The sequence below is a fragment of the Plectrocnemia conspersa genome, unplaced genomic scaffold (assembly GCF_051122295.1).
Source record: "Plectrocnemia conspersa isolate PC_06_02 unplaced genomic scaffold, ASM5112229v1 ptg000003l, whole genome shotgun sequence".
Lineage (NCBI taxonomy): Eukaryota > Metazoa > Arthropoda > Insecta > Trichoptera > Polycentropodidae > Plectrocnemia > Plectrocnemia conspersa.
In genome coordinates, this window is record NW_028277167.1 from 20,182,641 (window position 1) to 20,200,662 (window position 18,022).

General features: G+C 30.1%; 1 protein-coding gene across 1 annotated transcript in view; it reads right to left on the minus strand.

The window, feature by feature from the left end:
- Nucleotides 1-1,168: 1,168 nt before the first annotated feature.
- Nucleotides 1,169-18,022, minus strand: part of LOC148236890 (uncharacterized) — an 84,138-nt gene continuing 67,284 nt past the window's right edge. The window contains exons 12-19 of the mRNA XM_088183621.1: nt 13,242-13,531; nt 10,835-11,083; nt 10,209-10,437; nt 9,938-10,140; nt 4,547-4,882; nt 1,998-2,156; nt 1,784-1,918; nt 1,169-1,716 (exon numbers count right to left, since the gene is read on the minus strand). Coding sequence (XP_088039747.1) covers nt 1,327-1,716; nt 1,784-1,918; nt 1,998-2,156; nt 4,547-4,882; nt 9,938-10,140; nt 10,209-10,437; nt 10,835-11,083; nt 13,242-13,531 — 1,991 coding nt within the window. The 3' untranslated portion in view covers nt 1,169-1,326. The remainder of the gene's footprint in view (nt 1,717-1,783; nt 1,919-1,997; nt 2,157-4,546; nt 4,883-9,937; nt 10,141-10,208; nt 10,438-10,834; nt 11,084-13,241; nt 13,532-18,022) is intronic.

Sequence of the window (18,022 nt, forward strand, 5' to 3'; positions counted from 1 at the left end):
TCTATTATTAACGCGTCTATTTAGATATTTACACGTACATTAAGAATCGGCAGTGATTTGATTAAGGTATATGAGTGATTTCGCGGTTTTATTAATCGACGAGTCAATCATAAGTGTAAAGGGATTTAGGTAAACCCTGTTTTATTTGGTTTAATTGGTTGTATTGAATATTTCGTTTTATATCATATCACGAAAGGTTTAAATGCATTATAACAATAAAGCGATTTACAAACTAATGTGAAAAAGTAATCAGTCGTGCAATTTTTTTATTCATCTCAAAATTATTTTTATTTCACCTAAACTTTTTTATGTCACGTGAAATCACAACGCTTAATTTTTTTCGATATAAACATATCGTTTTTTGTTAATTTTTGGCAAAACTTATTGGCACACCAATTTTTTTTGACAATCAAAACTATTTGTGCGATTTTTTTATGGTTTTGTTCTTCAAAATTGCAACAAACGCGAAAAGTATAACAAATTAAATAATGATATAAATTAATAATGGACTAGTAACCTTAAATCACGAACCTTGTCATATAAATTAACATATTGGAGTAGGCTTGTTTAAAATTTTAAATTAAAATATAAATTAACTTACATATACAATAAGATAGTTGCCTAAAATAATTGATATATAAAAATTATCTAAACTTAGTGCGTATAAAAAAAATACAGTCCTTCCAAAAAAGCATATTTTTTATATAATATTGCATTAAGACGGTATTGTTTGATATTTTATAAAAACATTAAAAATCACTATAATAACATACGATCATATTGGGTCATTAAATTTTAATTTTTAATCATATAGAATATTCCAATTAACGTTATTTGTATATATATATATTATTTATTATTATAGAATAGATTTAAATTAAAAATTCCTTGCAAATATGCACTTTTGAAAAGCTTTAAAATTTCAACGTTGTTATAGTATAAGGTTCTAATATTTTTCTCTTATAATAATATAATTCATACATTATAGAAAAAATTACGGAAGTCGGATGTCAATGAGCATCCAATATTAATAAGCTCCCTTATATTAAACAACGATTCAAATAGAAGATTGTATAAGTGTACATTATAATAACCGTTACCAATTAATCTGTATAAACCCGCTATAAATGTGTGTATAAAGATTGTCAAAAATACGAAACTACAAAAACAGTTTTGTGCATCTGTTATTATTAGAGACTGACATGTGCGTGTCTTTGCAATTTGCCCGTCTCTAGTTATTTTACATGTATACGTATATAAAATCGGCGATTAATGTAAAAAGAAAACGATTTTGAAGCGCTGTACTATCTATTGAATCACGATTTTTCATAGTTCTTCCGCCAGAGCTATTGGCGCCTTTCCAGACGGCGTCCTTGGACTCTTTTGAACATCGCCGTTTCTGGACGCTTGGAAGTCTTCGTTGGATATCGACACCGAGATAGGTGCCACTTTCAACTGATGTCCGTTCAACTTGATCTCAGTTACCGAGTGAGATCTCCCGTGGACCTGGTTTGGTCTGTCTTTGGCATTGTTTGGTACCGGCTTCTCGTGGGTCGGAGTCTTGGCCTGCTGAGATATCTGGTTGGATGATTGAGAACGGACTTGAGATGGTTGAAGGGTATTGTTGGCGCTCTTCATGGCCGAATCTCTCAACGCCATCTGATAAGCCACTTCGAACGCTTGGCCGAGCGTGAGAATCACCTCCGTCGCTTGGTCCTGAAAATTAAATTATTATGAATAATAGAAAAATAGATAATGGCAAAAAATACAATGGAATACGTACCATAGTTGCGACACAAAAAACATGACAGTAATGAGTCTTTGATACGTCTTTGGTAATGTATGCGAAATGCGTGAGATCGTCTGCGTCTTGGCAAGCCAGGTGAATGTTGCGAATTTCGTGCTCGCAAACTAGATCCTAAAATTTTGATTAAATATAATTATATTATATAAAATACATGTATATTTTTTTAAACCATACAATTTATAATACATACCCTAGTTATTGTATTTAGGAACTTGACACCCCTATAAGATATGGATAAAATAATATCGGGCAACGCTCGCGGTTCGTTCGTTGACTTTTTCAATTTTTGGATCGATTTTTGCGTCGATTCTTTGCCTCTTAATTCTTTTATTATCGTAGATCCTAGGTACTGTAATAACAACCATTTTTTAAATTAATTAAATATTCTAAATAATGATAAAAATCAAATAAGAACAATATAACGCTGCTTTAATTATTGCGTGAGATCTGCATTTTTATATCGACATTTTATAGACAAATATTTTATATTATATTAACATAGTTTTACTACGTTTGCAAGAAAAATATTTATTTTACAATTCTAGGAATATAAAGATGCAGAAAAAAGGCAAATATATGTCAAGTCTAGACGTCTAGAGCAAGAAACGGACAGCATAAATAATCAATACTTAAAAAAAATAATAGTACACATAAAAAGTAGATTTAATACTTTAAATATTATACATATAAATAGTTATACGCATATGTGTCATCGCGTCATCTTAACCGAAGCGTGCTAACATGTTCACTAGTATTTCTCCAAGCAGGTGAACTTTTAACCCTTTGATTGCTGAAATTTGATAATTTGGCTTTTGCTACTTAGGCGAAAAATATTGAATCTGATGTCATCATAATATATCATAAACAATCAGTTACATTTTTAATAAAATGTAGGATATTAACATTGTTCAAACATATTTTTTTATTATTATGTAAAACATCGATATTTACATACTATGATCAAAAAGCTCGGCAACCAAAGAATATTATAACTATATTCTCGGTTAGATTAACCCATAAGTTACATACATTGTTTATTGTCTACTTAGTTATAATTCTATTTATTTTTCAACGGATGTAATGTTCGTTATCTAATAATAACAAATCAACATTATATTGTACTACATTATTTTTATGTTTTATTTAACATATTTAGTCGCCCAAAAAAAACCTTTTTTTTCTGAAAAAAATAATGTTGTTAATTTGATTGTAAGATTATATTTATCAAAAAAAAATACAATGCTTTTATTGAATATTTAACCAAAGCTATCAATGAAATTGAACCAAAGTTCTTACGCATTAAAAGCGCCATAAATTTTATGACACAGCAGACGCATTTCTAGATCATTGTACGACAATTGCAATGTGCATTTAACGACTATTAGTAATAAATTTTAAGTGATTGGCTAATTGTATGGACAGAAACTTGTTCAAAATATTTATTGATCGGCAATATAAAAGTGATGGAAATGAACAAATCCAATTATAGCCCTGAGTAGCAGTGAGAAGTGAGCAATCACGAAACCTCCCCCAGGCTGACAAAGTATATAAATAACAGATACACAGCACCTAAATCTATAACTTCCGTTTGAAACTCTGATAATTATATCAAAAACTTCCAACTTAGACAAACAAGAGCTCGTATAAACTCGAAAGCATGTGGAGCGACGCCAATCATCAACATAGGCGGAGAATATTAAAAAAGCAACCGCTTCTCTCTTCACGTCAACGTTGGTGTTCAACCGTCTTGGAGACGACTGAATTTTCAGACACGGGCATGTATATCAAATTGTTGTACAAATGTCAATTATAAACTAAATAGTCTTGTGATAAAATAAACAAGCCTAAAAATTAAATCAAGTCAAATCCTTTTTAAAGAAAATGATGCTGCTTATTTCGTCAAAATTCACTCAAACATATTAATGCGCTTAACTTGCCCAATTAATCTTATGTGAATATTATTGAGTAATTTAGATATTTTTTTTGTAAACTAATATTTTGTAAACAAAAAATTTCAAGGCTTTTTCTTCGAAAAAAAAATATTAAAATGATGCAGCTTATTTGGCCATTAAACGAAAATTTGTTGCTTGTGAAAAAACATTTATTTTTTTATTATTTCCAAAACTTTTCTCAAATATAATAATATGTTTAATTTGCTTTGTAAAGATAAATTTTTCGTGAAGTTAACTAGTTTGCTTATTTATCCGTGCAACAAGAATGAAGTATTTTAAACATTTTCTCTAAAACTAATATTGGTTGTGCTAAAAGAAGTTTAAATGTTAAGGTCTCAACAAATAATTAAACGAAGTGGGTTATGTATATTATTTTTATCGCTATTTTCCTCGAAAATATCAATGCGCTGAAGTTGATTGAGTTCTAAGACTAAAGTTACGTTATTTTACTCAAAGTACAGATTATTTGATCGCGCAAAAAATATTTTGATTTTTACTTATTAAAACTTTGAATTTAATTAAAAAACAACACTGTTTTTTCGTTAAAACTTTGCTTACTTAAATAGTCGATTATTTTACGATATTATCTTTGTAAGTCATAAAGATAATAGCTATAATAATTAATAAGAAAAGAATCACAATGAAATTAACAGATGCGTAATTAATGTATTATTAATTAACATTTTTTTTTTTGTATTTAAAAAAATTGAAGTTGATAGTAAATTGTGTGCCAATTACAGTAGACGTCTTCTTAAAATACTTAATAATAATATAAATATATACTCACATTAGCAACGTACATGACTGATCCCGTCACCAGGACCAGTGGAGCGTGTCTCCACTGAGTGCGCAAAGTTTCAGGTACTCCAACCAGCAGCGCTGAAGGAGCCCTGATTTCGAGATCAGGACGAGTCAGAGGAGGAGGAGGCGGAGGACGATTCTTTTTGTGACTCCTTTTCAAAGTCTCCCCGCCGGGAGCCGGCGTAGTCAGATTCGTTGTGGGAGGCACAGGTACCGTTTGATTCTTGCCCTCGTTCTGACTGTGGTTTACGTAGTTGGTGGCCTTTGGCGTGTCTGGTAGCTTCTCTTTGATTTCAGCCTTCAGCGTTTGTATGTTCCTCTCCTGTTGTGAAAGGGGCATATTATATATCATACAATTATAAAGAATGAAGAAGTGGATGATCAACTCGCGCGTGCCTATTTTTCTTTTTTCATTAGCACTCGAAACCCTCGACAAAGCTAGAGTCGCGCACAAAAAGACGCCTCTCGAGCGTTTTCCAACGTGAAAGCTCCCTTTTTCTACGACGGTAGAAAAGCCTATTTTGTGGCATGAAAGCTCGCGACGCGCTGTTGCATTTTTCATTTCGCATATAGAGTGCATCCCCCATGTGCAGTGGCGCTCGGAATGACGAGTGTCTATTAAAAGTTGCGAAATGAAAGCTGAAATTCAACTACCCCCACGTGTGTTGTGCGAGCTTTTTGTACCATGAGGAAAATAAATTTATATTTATCACTTTGATAAATTTCAAATATGCATATTCAACTGCTTTCCATTGCATACCTCAGCAAAATACGCACAAATGAACCCTAAATATCTATTAAGATTTTCCTTATATAATATATATTGTACATTAAAATTAAGTGCTACGAAAGAATAACTATTTTTCTGCGAACAACTTCAAAAATACAAATTGTCTTTAAATAACAGTATATTGGACCGTTTTAAAAAAATATTCACTCAGACGGTATTTGAACTCAATCTAGCATTAACTAAATTTATTATGCAAGTACATGACTATTACGAGAATTTCAAAACCATTTTTTCGAAAGGAAACGAGTAATTCAAGTGCTGGAAGTATGCAGCTTATATTTAATTCTATCTATATATAATATATAAATATATCTAATATTATGTTTTTTTTTTACTTTTTGTGTAATTGCGTTTTAATATTTGTTAAGTTAGTTGTTAATAAATATTTCTTAAATATGTATTTAAATTAACTATTTAGAACATTTTATGATAAATATGTTACAGGTAATGTATAATACCAATGACGACATATTTTAATTGGCATTTCAATTACAGTAAAATCATATCAGAATATATTTTCACCGATAGATATATATTTCTACTAGTGAAAATATAATTTATCTGACAAGTGATATATCTGTTATTTGATATGCGTAAAAAGTGTAAAAAGCGATATAAGTGGTACTTTTCTCAATTATTAAATCCTGTGCCCCAATCACATTTTGTATAAAAAAATAGTAAATAACAATACAGTTTCACTGACATTGTCTAGTGAAATAAATACATTCACTGTAACAATTGCGAAACGTCCATCAGCTGTTCAAACCCAAACCTAACCTTACTTGACATAAGAAATTTCTTAACCAAATTTTAATTTTTAAGCATTCATTAATTCGTTTAAGTTAGTTTGGGTTTGAACAGAAAATGTACGTTTTGCAACTGTCAAATTGAGTTTCATAGACATTTTAAAGCTGCATATAATTCCACTAGTGCCTATCAGATAAATTATATTATCACTAATAGAAATATATGTATTTCTATCGATAAAAATGTACTCGGATATGATATCAATGAAGCAATAGTGAGATAAAATTTATACTAGTAAAAAAAGAATTCACTGAAAAATACACGCTTATGTTACATTTGTGAAACGTCCATTAACTATTCAAACCCAAACCTAACTAAATCTAGATCTAACTATATATTTTTACACTTTCATTAGTTTGGGGTTGAACAGCAAATGGACGTTTCGCAACTATCAAATTGAGTTTCATAGAGCAGCATATAATTTCGCTAGCACCGTCAGTAAAAATTTATCTTTGCTAATAGAATTACATAGCCTATAAAAATGTGTTCGGATATGAATTTACTGAAACCGTTGGTGAAACTATATTTATACTAGTGAAAATGTGCACACTAAAAATACACATTCACTGTAACATATATCTACATAACAGATGTGATATTTGTAATTTGTTAGGTAATGTAATTTTGTATATTTCATTAATAATAAGTTTCAATTAGATATGCTTTGATACTTTTTTCGATACAATATATTATATTCTAAATAAAAACATAAAACTAACATTTTGTTGATTTCAGGTTGGTTCGCTTTTAATTCATAGTACTTATTTATTCAAGATAAATAATAATTAACTACTATTCGAACTACTTAAAAATATTGTTATATTTAATAAAATCTGGCGGTATATATTTACAATCAATATAAAAACAAATAATATAATTATTTTTATATATGTAACATTAATATTATACAATATATAAGGCAGTGTGTTGACAGGACTTTAAAACAACAGAGATTCTTAATGGAAAAGACTAATAAAAACGCATATTTTCACGATTCATGGTGACATATTTGTAACACAGATGACCAATTTTCATGGATAAAGATAAAGTTTTTAGGATAGTCCCAATAGTCAGGAAAATTAGAATAGCAGCCCAAATGCAAAGACCATTAAAAAAATCACGGCTTTGATTTTCAGGTTAAACAAAATATTAAATCTAGAAGCATTTTTTTACTCGTTTAGAAACATGTTTATGCTAGAGTTGTCATTTCACTTCACTACGCTGCGTGGATTGAGGCTAGGCAAGACCTCCTACCAGGGCTGTCGCGAGTGATACTCGCGTTCGGGCAAACCAGCGAGAAACTATTGCATCACAAAACAATTAAAGAATAAAAAATAAGATATATAAGGGATGATTTAAATATCGATCTTTGATCCGTTTTTGTGTAAAAAAGAAACAGATGTTGAAATTAATTGTCAACTTGTTTCTGTTTATGGTAATGAACCAAAACTATAAGAAGACGATATCGTTTTGATAGGCATTTAAGGATCGATTAACATTATAAAAGTGTCGTAAGATCGAAAACTTTGCACGCGTTAGATGCTGAAAATTAGAGCAAACGCGATACGTCTATGACGTTAATAGATTAGTTTCGTGGCTCACTAAATGCATCAATGTTTATAGTACCCGTATTATAAATTAGCTCTAAAATTAAACGCTTTAAAAACATTTTCTAGACTCCGAATATACCTCGTATGATATTGGTGTTATGGGTATGCACAAATTAATTTTTCATGGTAACTCGATTTATTTTGTCATTTGTCTAATTTTTTCAGGTTTCAAAAACACCAAACCAACGCTAATCACACAAATTGGCAAATGAAAAAGTAATTTTGAACATATTCCACCGGCTTCGTTCCGCGATAGGCATTGGCACAGGCAGAGTCGTAGCATCGTGCCTAATTATCGAGTGTGACAAATTTGCGGCATGCATGCAAAGCTTCCAGAGGTGGAACGTATCACGATTTCAATAACGATGACGCTTTTGAAAACAAAAGGCGACCAAGTGTGCGACGTCACCGCTAGTTATTTCATCGTCAATGAATGACGCTCCACTTTGCACGTGTGAAAAGCCGCAAAAAAGCACGCCGGCGACGTTAATTATTATTGCACTGGTACGACTCGCTTTGTGCGCCGCCACTTGACGTAATTCACTAACCAACATCGCTAATTACCATCGACAAAGTTATGGGCGGATTAATCTGTAGTGCAGCGGGGCGGGTTTGTCAGGGGAGAAGATAATTGCTAAGTTAAGAATGCATCTATGTACATACGTCAACGGTGATATATTGAATCGGATTGTGCAAGATAATTATTATTGAGAAATTAGCATAATCATTTATAATTCAATATATTGAGAAGAGCTTCAAAATAAAGTTTAAAACCCAAAATATTGAGCGTCCGGTATGCACACACTCGCTAGCTGCGATACCTCACGATAGTGAGGGATCGACATTTTAAACACATATTTCTTATTATTTTGGTGTTGATAAATATTTTTTGGGAACGAGTGGCTCAAAAAAAGAGCAATATAAGATTAAATGGATCATTTTACTGATTTATACATAATTATACATATATTTCTCAAAGGTGGTAGCCCTATTATGATGACAAAGAGTTTGAATTCATCGAAACTATGCATTGGAAAGCAGTTAGTTGTTCGACACATTCGACACATATTTAAGATTAAGAAAACAATCATAACTGGCACATTTATAGAGAATCATGTGTTTCTTTACGTACTCATATTAATTTACTTTTTTAGTTTAAACCACTTAAATTTCCAATACGCCATAATAATTATTCAGTGACAAAAAACTCGCTCAATGTGTCAGAAATTACTATGTTTTTTTCTTATGATCAATATTATGTCGCAATGTCACGAGCTGATACATTCAAGACATTTTTATGTGCTGGCAGAAGAAGAGCGAAAGTAGAAGAAGAAATTGAGGTCAATGGATACTTTCTTACGAAAATATTTTTCGAGAAAAATGACAAATCGAGAATTATCATTTTTAAGATGCGTGGCCGATGAAGTGGCCGTGCGGAACGGATGTAACGCACGCCCTTATCTCTCACTCACTCTCGTCACTCAACACCCGAGCGAGCGAAAGGGAATATATCTCACCGTACGCGCTTGATAATCACATACTATTTATTACATATATTTTAATTAATTAAAATATTTATTAATTCTTGAAAAAATCTAATTTTTAAATGAGAATTTTTATTATTCGAGAAATGAAACCAGAATTCCCAACTTATAACTTAAATTAGATATTCGTATTAGGTATTGCATAAAAGTAAGGCTGTTGCAAACAGTTTTACAAATAATATGCAAGAGATTAAATATAAAAAAATATCCGAAGATGTCTAGGTTGTTTGTTATAGTTTGACAACCACTGAAAATGTACTATATAAGCAATGTAAAAGAATTTGGTAATCTTTATTAGATATTATCGATTTTACTGTTAACCAAATAGTAGTCTGATATTTAAATTCTAAAGACTACAGCGACAGATATTATTTCAATGAAGCTGCTTTAATGTGAACATGTAATTATATAAACTTGTTTTACATGCCAAATCCTAAATAAAAATCTGATCTCGCAGCAATGTAAATGCTGTACTTATAGTTAATTGTGTTAAAAATAGTTTTATGGATTATAATCTATGATGTTTTATATATAAGTAAGTGTGTCTGAATCTGAATGCAATGAACTCTTTTTGATATTACATAGCATGGCATTATATTAAAAAATATACAAAAACAAATACATACCAAAGTATTGAGATCAGCTTTAATATCTTCTATATTATTGATTGGTCCATTTTGTCTCCCTGCGACAGACGCCAATATCCTTCTTCTATGTCCAACTTTTTGTATTTCTAAAACAGCAGTCAGCTCCACTTCCCATATCCTACGTACCCTTTCCATGTCCGTATACAAATGTCTTCTAAACGTATCTTGATAACATTCCAAACCTATGAACACGAAAATTCCATTAGGAAACTTAAACCACAAAAAAAATATTTTAAATTATCCGTCTTACCTATTGATGTTAACCATTTATTTACAGCCTCCGGATCTTCTTCGCTTTCCTTATCGCTATTGTTATTATTGCTATGGTTATTTATATTGTTATTATGATTATTTCCTGTTGTAACCGATACTATTTCATCGATTTTCAACGGTAACGATTTGCAAGACTCTAAAACTTTAGTTTTCTCCGGTTCTTCTATTGCCATCTCGGCTAAATCGTTATCTTCTATAACGCCGTTCTAAAACAATAAACTCACAATATAGGCCTTGAACTGCAAAGATCGATTCTATAATCATACCACGCATGATTTGGTAGTCCTTGAAACCGCTTTCTTGAACGAATTATATTTGAACCTTACGAAAGAATACATGTCTATTCTGAACGAAAGCCGAATTTACAATAACACGAAATAACTAGGTTTTGAGCGAACTTTGTTATCTTAGTGTTACAAGGCGCATTCGTAATGGTCTTTATTAGAAATGCGTAAATGATTAAATGGTAATAATAGTGTGACGATAACCTCGAATGTTTAAACGAGGTCACAGAACTGAATCCTCAGATATGAAATTTAAAACCAAATTTAGTATCGTTCAACGCCCACTTTGATAAAGGATAATCGAGTAAAATTAACTTACAATGAAATCTAAATGATCGTATCCATTGTTGACGAAATTCGACTCCAAGTGCTGCAAACCCAAACTCGCAAGCCAACTCAGGATTGAAGGTCCAGCAGGAAGACAAGGACTTAACGAAGTCTCTGAGCAACTAAACCTAGCGCCTAGTCTAGACTTGAATTCTTGTTCTAATTCTTCTGCGAAAACGCTCTCTCTGACCAACTTAGAGCCGAACGACGCCATGATTTCGTTTATCTTATTCCATTCCTCCTGTAAATTAATATAAGTATTATGTATGCTATTGATGTAATAGGTTGATGCAATAATTATCACGTATTTTTATGACGCTAACACATTAACATGTATAACATGTTTTTATACTATAGGGCGCTTTCTTATCACTTTTAATAAATTAAATCTATGCAGCAAATGGTAAGAAGATATTTTTTGCCTTCTGTGAATGTTTTACATTATGAATTTATTAAAAACAATTAATAACAGGACGTTTTCATAGTTGTATAAAAATTCAGATTTATAGATTTTTCACTGACTGCAAAACCAAGGACTGTGTGGCCTTTGAAAATATATTATAGCATGTTGAAGTTCATAATTAATGTTCTACTGCGTTAAAATGTATACCATAATAGCCAACCAATCATTCGTGGTGTTTAAATGGTATGGCGTTTTGGTTTCTCATTAATTGCCTTCTAAAAATTCAATGAATCAATACATTTGATTAAGTTCAAAACAAAATACGAGCACTTTTTACATTGATGTTTAAAATAAACTGTAATAAAATTTACTTGTTAAAAAAACATTAAAAGAGTTTATGATCTAAAATCAATTTTAAATTTTTAGTTTTTTTTATTAATATTATGTGTGATATAAGAGCAAAACTTATTATAATTAATGTCACACTGCATTAAAACACTATAAAGATGTACAATAAAATAGTCAACCAATTATACGTAATAAAGCATATGGATCACAATGGAATGGTTTTAAAGGTACGGCGTTTAGATTTCTCATCAATTAAATTTGATGGATCAGTGCTTTCGATTAAGTTTAACACAAAATGCGATTACTTTTTGAATTAATTAATGACATAATAAGATTGGTATTCTACAACAAATTAACACTAACAAAAATATAATTTCAATGTAAAAACTTAATTAGCCTATTGTGCCGAATTGTAAAATCTAACTATTCTTCTCCTAATTTACAGCAAAAACAACATTATGTAGTGAGTTTGAATTTAAAATCTGAGAACAGATCTATCAATATTTTACAATTATTTTTAAATTAACTATACAGGTCCTTTTAACTTATAAATTATTTTATTACAGTCATTGCATTAAAAACATGTTTTAGATAAATATTGAAAAAAAATTGGACGGCTACTTTTAATATGATGCTCAAAATTTGACACTGCAGATAAGCAAAACAAATTTGGACAGCTGAGGTAGAATAATAATCTATAAAGACATCTAGAGTAAAAGTACTAAGAAATAAAATAAAATTTAAAACTTAAATGATCTTTAAAGAGCACAAACAGCTGTACCATGAAATTCTACTGACCTACTAAAGAAATATTAGAAAATCCGTGTATTTGTTTACCATGCATTGCAAAACCAACATAACTTCAACCATTTATATATTTTATCTATAGTTAAATAATCTATTAAGGATTAGATTATTATTGTTGTTCTTCAGTTTTTATTTTTAGATTGTGTGACTATTGTAGTTTTTATGACGAATTTAAATAAACGTATTGTTTATGCTTTATATAGAAGTATTGTTTATATGTATCGTAATCAAACTAAACCATTAATAAAAGTAGGAAGAATTAAACACGAAAGTAAATTGTATCTAGATTTTCCAAATACATATTTGTTATTTTTAGCTTTTCGAATATCGAATAGTAAATGAAAAACATTCGATTATTCAAATATATTTGTTAAGTTATGAAGACGTTAATACGTGGAAGTTTAATTTTAATTATTTCCGCTGCCGAAAAGACTCATTTAGATACTGTTTATGTGGGCTATCAGCAATGGATTGCAGCAAGTATAAATACGTATGCCAAAAAATATTATTTTAAAACAAACTTAAAATTAAAGGTTATCCATATTTATTTAAAAAATAAAATTCAATACCAGTCATTGAGAAAGTCAACAGTTTCATAATGGTAACTAAAGAAATGAGTGATTTTGGGAATTTCTGCAATTAAAAAGTGTTATGGAGCGTGCTTTGTGACAAAAAAAAAATAAAAAATTAATTCTTAAAGAAATACGTTAAAATTTCTGCATCAACCTAATATTAAATTGTCATGAAATTGTTTTTTTTTAAATTGCATATTTATTTCAATTGTTTTAATAATGCACTATAAAATATCAATTTCATGTATATGCTTAATATATATACATACCTGTTCATCAAATGGACTCAATAACGAGAGTGGTTTATCAATGCTCGTTACCGAAGGAGGATTACTGATGATCTGTTCTTTCTCTTCATTTTGCCTGTACTGCCAAGGGTCCACGTCCGGATCTATTCTGGTCCCTGGTTGTATGTCTTTTCTAGCGACGACCCCGGAACCTAAACCCTGCGCCCCGTTGTCATAAACAGTCTTCAACTTGCGCAAAGATTTGGGTCTCTCAGCCGGCACCGGCCTGACGCCGATGCCGTCCAAAGTGGTCGTGGATCCCTTGAAGAGACCTGCAACAACAACAAAAAGAGATTCAAATCAACCAATTTCATCACTTGGCTGCAAATCAAAGAGGCATTGAATCGAAGATCGTTGATCCCCATTGAGCTGGTGAAGCGTTTTGAAACGTTCATTGTTACAGTGCGCTTTATTGCCTAATGTTGTATGCGTACTACAGTTAGCAGTGCTTCTCTAAACAAAAGTCCACGATTTCCCAAGAGACAAACACTTCACCTGAACGACCGCACTCAGGTTCTTAAAAGTGCTTATTGTTCGCGCGACAAACACGTAGAGAGGAATAAAAATGTACATAAAAAATAAATAAAAGATCACCGGACAGATTGATGAAAAGACTTTTTGTGCTGAAAGAACTCTGAGCGTACAATGACAAACGCAAAGTCCAAAAATACGCTTCTAAGGAAAGCTAATTTAAATGCGACCTTTGAAGAATGTATTTTTAAAAAGCTACTTTAATACATAATGGTATTTTGTGGAAGATTATGATGTGTCAATAGTTGACATCCTAATCAAATGTTATACAATAAAGAATATATAAAAAATAACAATTAATTTTAATTGTAGGAATACTTTTAAATACACCCGTAAAAATCACACATTTATATAGATTTCACTAATATGTGTTATGTATTTATAAAGTAAAATACCAAACCTCATTTAAATTCGCCAGCCACTATTCAAAAAATTAAATTAAAAAACCCACTTTAAAACTCAAACTTAAACAATATTAGAGAAAATGTAATGAGGTAAAAAACGTTTAAAAATATAAATTAACTAAATAAAAAAAGGTTATTTTTTTACATTTTTGTCATTTATGGGTTTTTGATTTTGAGGAGCAAGCGATAACTGTCTTAGTGTTAATATAACATCATAAAACTTATTCTGAAAATCTTATCTATTTTTAGAATGAGTTGATTGACGTTATATGTATATAGTTTAATCCGCCATTTTTTTAAATATATAAAAAATTGTAGCTCTGTCAAAAAAAATTTAGAAAAAAGTTAAAAAGTAAAATACGATTAAAATTAGAAATTGAACTATAATGAAAAATAAAAAAAAATGTAGTTTATGTGGAATATAACAAAAATTGATACGATAACTGTCTTTGTTTTTAATCATACTATCATGAAACTTGGTTTAAAACTAGTTCTTGTAAATATCCCGGCTAAGTTTGTTAGTCAGCTTAATCCATAATTTTTATTTCAAAATTACGGCTATTTAAAAAATAATAAATTTGTAGAAACTTTGTTAAAAAATCATAAGAAAAAAGTAGGTTAAAAATAATATAAAATAGATTAAAATAAAAAAAAATATTATTTCGTAAAAAAATCTTATAGAAAAAAGAAAAAGAAAGGTAAAAAATGTTTATAATAGAGATTAAAATTTATTATAAATAACTTTTTTTTAAAAACTACTTCCAAGAGTGTTAAGTTAAAAATGTATTTTTTTCTACAATTAAAATATCAATTATTTTACTAATGATTAAATTATATTTTCAATTAAAATCAAATTAAAAATTTGCTATTCAAAAGGCAAATTACACGTTCGCACCAAATAAATTTAGATGAGTGATTTAGAGGAAAAAACAGATAATTATAGAGCAGCTAAAAATATGCAAATTGACACACATCTAGTTATACGCCTGTAATATAAAAAAAAAACAACAAAACTCGTAAAACTCTAATCACCATAAATTTAAAATTATGTCATCGTAAAACTACACACTAATTGATAAATGTGTAAAATCAGAACAATACCATCAGCCTCGATATTGTAATAATAATTATGTATATAATGTACACTTGTATAAATCGCAGTAATTGCGAAGGCGGATAGGTCGACCCATATACGTTAGGCTTTTTTATTTGTTTATTTTTTAATACACACTGGTTTGGCCTAATACGTTGGCGATACGTGGGAACTGTCAGATTTTTTACGACTGTTATTATAACGCGATACTGAAACTTTGTTCCCATACAAACATTAAAACGAATTGTGCGGAATTGTTTAACAAAGTAGTAATTAACGTAATTTTGACACGATAAGCCTTGAATATTATCCCTATTATATATATAAAAAAGCATAGATTTTTTTATGAAGATTATATTCGAGACATTAAATTGTTACATAGATTATATTTCATAAAAAAATAATTGAAATACGCGTTGCGTGTTTAATAATTGCGATTTAATCACAGTTGTTCGATTTTAACTGAATGAGTTGAACGGACAGTTTAAATGTTAATGTCGTTGTTATTTTATTCATTGACGGTAATCGCAACAATTTGAAAGCATTGTATGGATATTGCTTTTATGATTCTATCTAATTTAAATGCAAATTAATATTAAATATAATTATAATATGTTAATATCTTTTAGTTTTACTGCATCCCAAACAATTTTACTAGTTTAAGCTCTAGAATCGAACAAAGATAAGGTTAAAAAAGCAATCTGCATCGAATTCCTTTGATGGTTTACGTTTTCCCAGAATGCCAATCCATTGTCTTTAGTATTGTTATGCTTATGGAGATGTAAAACGAATCGATGGGCGTCAAACGGGCTAAATTAACCTTGGGCGATTTGAGTACTACAACAATGGACTGTTTTGAAGCAATTTCAGAACAATTACGTACGAGTGCATATGCATTTATTATACAGTGCATATTTGCGGTTTATAAAGTAAATGCGTTCGAAACGAACAATTGCCTCTAAACGGATACAATTAAATTGTCACAATAAAATGACAATTGAGATACATCATTATTTCTGAGTGGTCATTAGAGTAAAATTTAGAATACATACGATGTATACGTATTTGTAGTTTGATATCAAGGTTTTCGAAGAGACTGGGATATTACAATTGAGTAACATATGTACATGTTTTTAGGTAACCACTACGATAGACCAATGGAAAACTTAGTTACTGATATCCGAACACAGATTAGGTTTTTCTAATTTTAATGATGAATAATAAAAATCTAAACGAGCTAGGTTATATATAGTAACATATATTAATTGTAAACCGTAATAATAGTCAATATTTATTGTAGTTGTTGATTGTGTTTACACGGTTGTAACGCATGTCATATTACAACGAAAGACGTACAGTAAATAAATATATGGCTTAACATCCTTTTCATGTCAGTATGAGTGATTCCATGTATGTTAGCTCTCAGTTCTTATTTTTTATAATTGGTGACCCAAAAGCACATACATAAATACAAAATTCCATTGAATCTACCTAATCATTGATTTTTGGGTGTGGTATTAATAAGCAAAGAAGGTAGTAATAAATGAAATTCCAGCACTCCCTTTAGACCACGAAATCTATACCCTGAATGACACATTATTTTACTTAATCTAATATAACAGGGTTCATTTTTAAGCAAACTCATTATTTTAATACACTAAACATTTATTGAAGTAAAAAACACATGAGGTGTAGCTTAAACTTAATAATACAATGTCAATAAAACTTATTAACACTTGCACGTTTTTTTAATGGCCTTCGAAAGACAGTAAATATTTTATCAGTTAACGTGACATTGGTGGATATTGAATGCAGTTATTATTATCTTGAAAATATATTTGAAAAGTACAATAACTCGTAGTTTTAATATTATGTATGAGATAAAAATGAATTTTTTTACTATAATTTTACTAAAACTGTAGATCATATTGAACTTTATATAGGTCAATAATGACTTACTAATCACACAAACGTTCTCTTCTTAGATTTATCGAAATTAACTTGAATAAAAATTTAACCGGATTCAATTGCGGTCATCTTATGAAATTATAAAACAAACCGCAAAAGCAATATTGGGCGGTTAATAGGGAAAATATTGCATTATTAAAGTGACGTAATATTTAAACGATGCTGCTCTAGGAAATGGCACACATTTCTTTACCTAAAGATGACTACAACTTGTGTCATGTGTGTAATACTCACAGTGTTGAAAAGAACTGCAATTGCCCATGAATTCATTTGAAAGTATCACTGGCGAAAAATCGCAAACACTGATAAGATAACGTCAATTTCGGCGTTCGAATATTGTCATTCGACAAACGTTGTCGTCCGACAAATGTCACGTTCACACTGAAGTTCATTACTATTCTTTTCGGGATTAACTATGAGCATCTTATCTGAGTCTCCGAGAATTTTAGTCATAAAGTTTTTACAAGAATGCATTTTATGGATGATTCAACTCTTTTGCACAATGTTCTTGTCCTTTATGTATTACACAATTTTAAAATCAACCAGTGTGTTTACGTGCGTCCATTCGACTGCTGATAATTCGAAATACCTCATTAGTTAAGCGGTTTATCGCAGTTAAAATGTTGTTATCTTTTGTTGTTGTATTATAATATAATTTATATTACACACATAGACGAATATGAAATATATTAAAAATGAATTTAGTATGCGATCGGTCGTACAAACGAGACAAAACTAACTCTGATGCTTGTTCGATTCCGATCGAA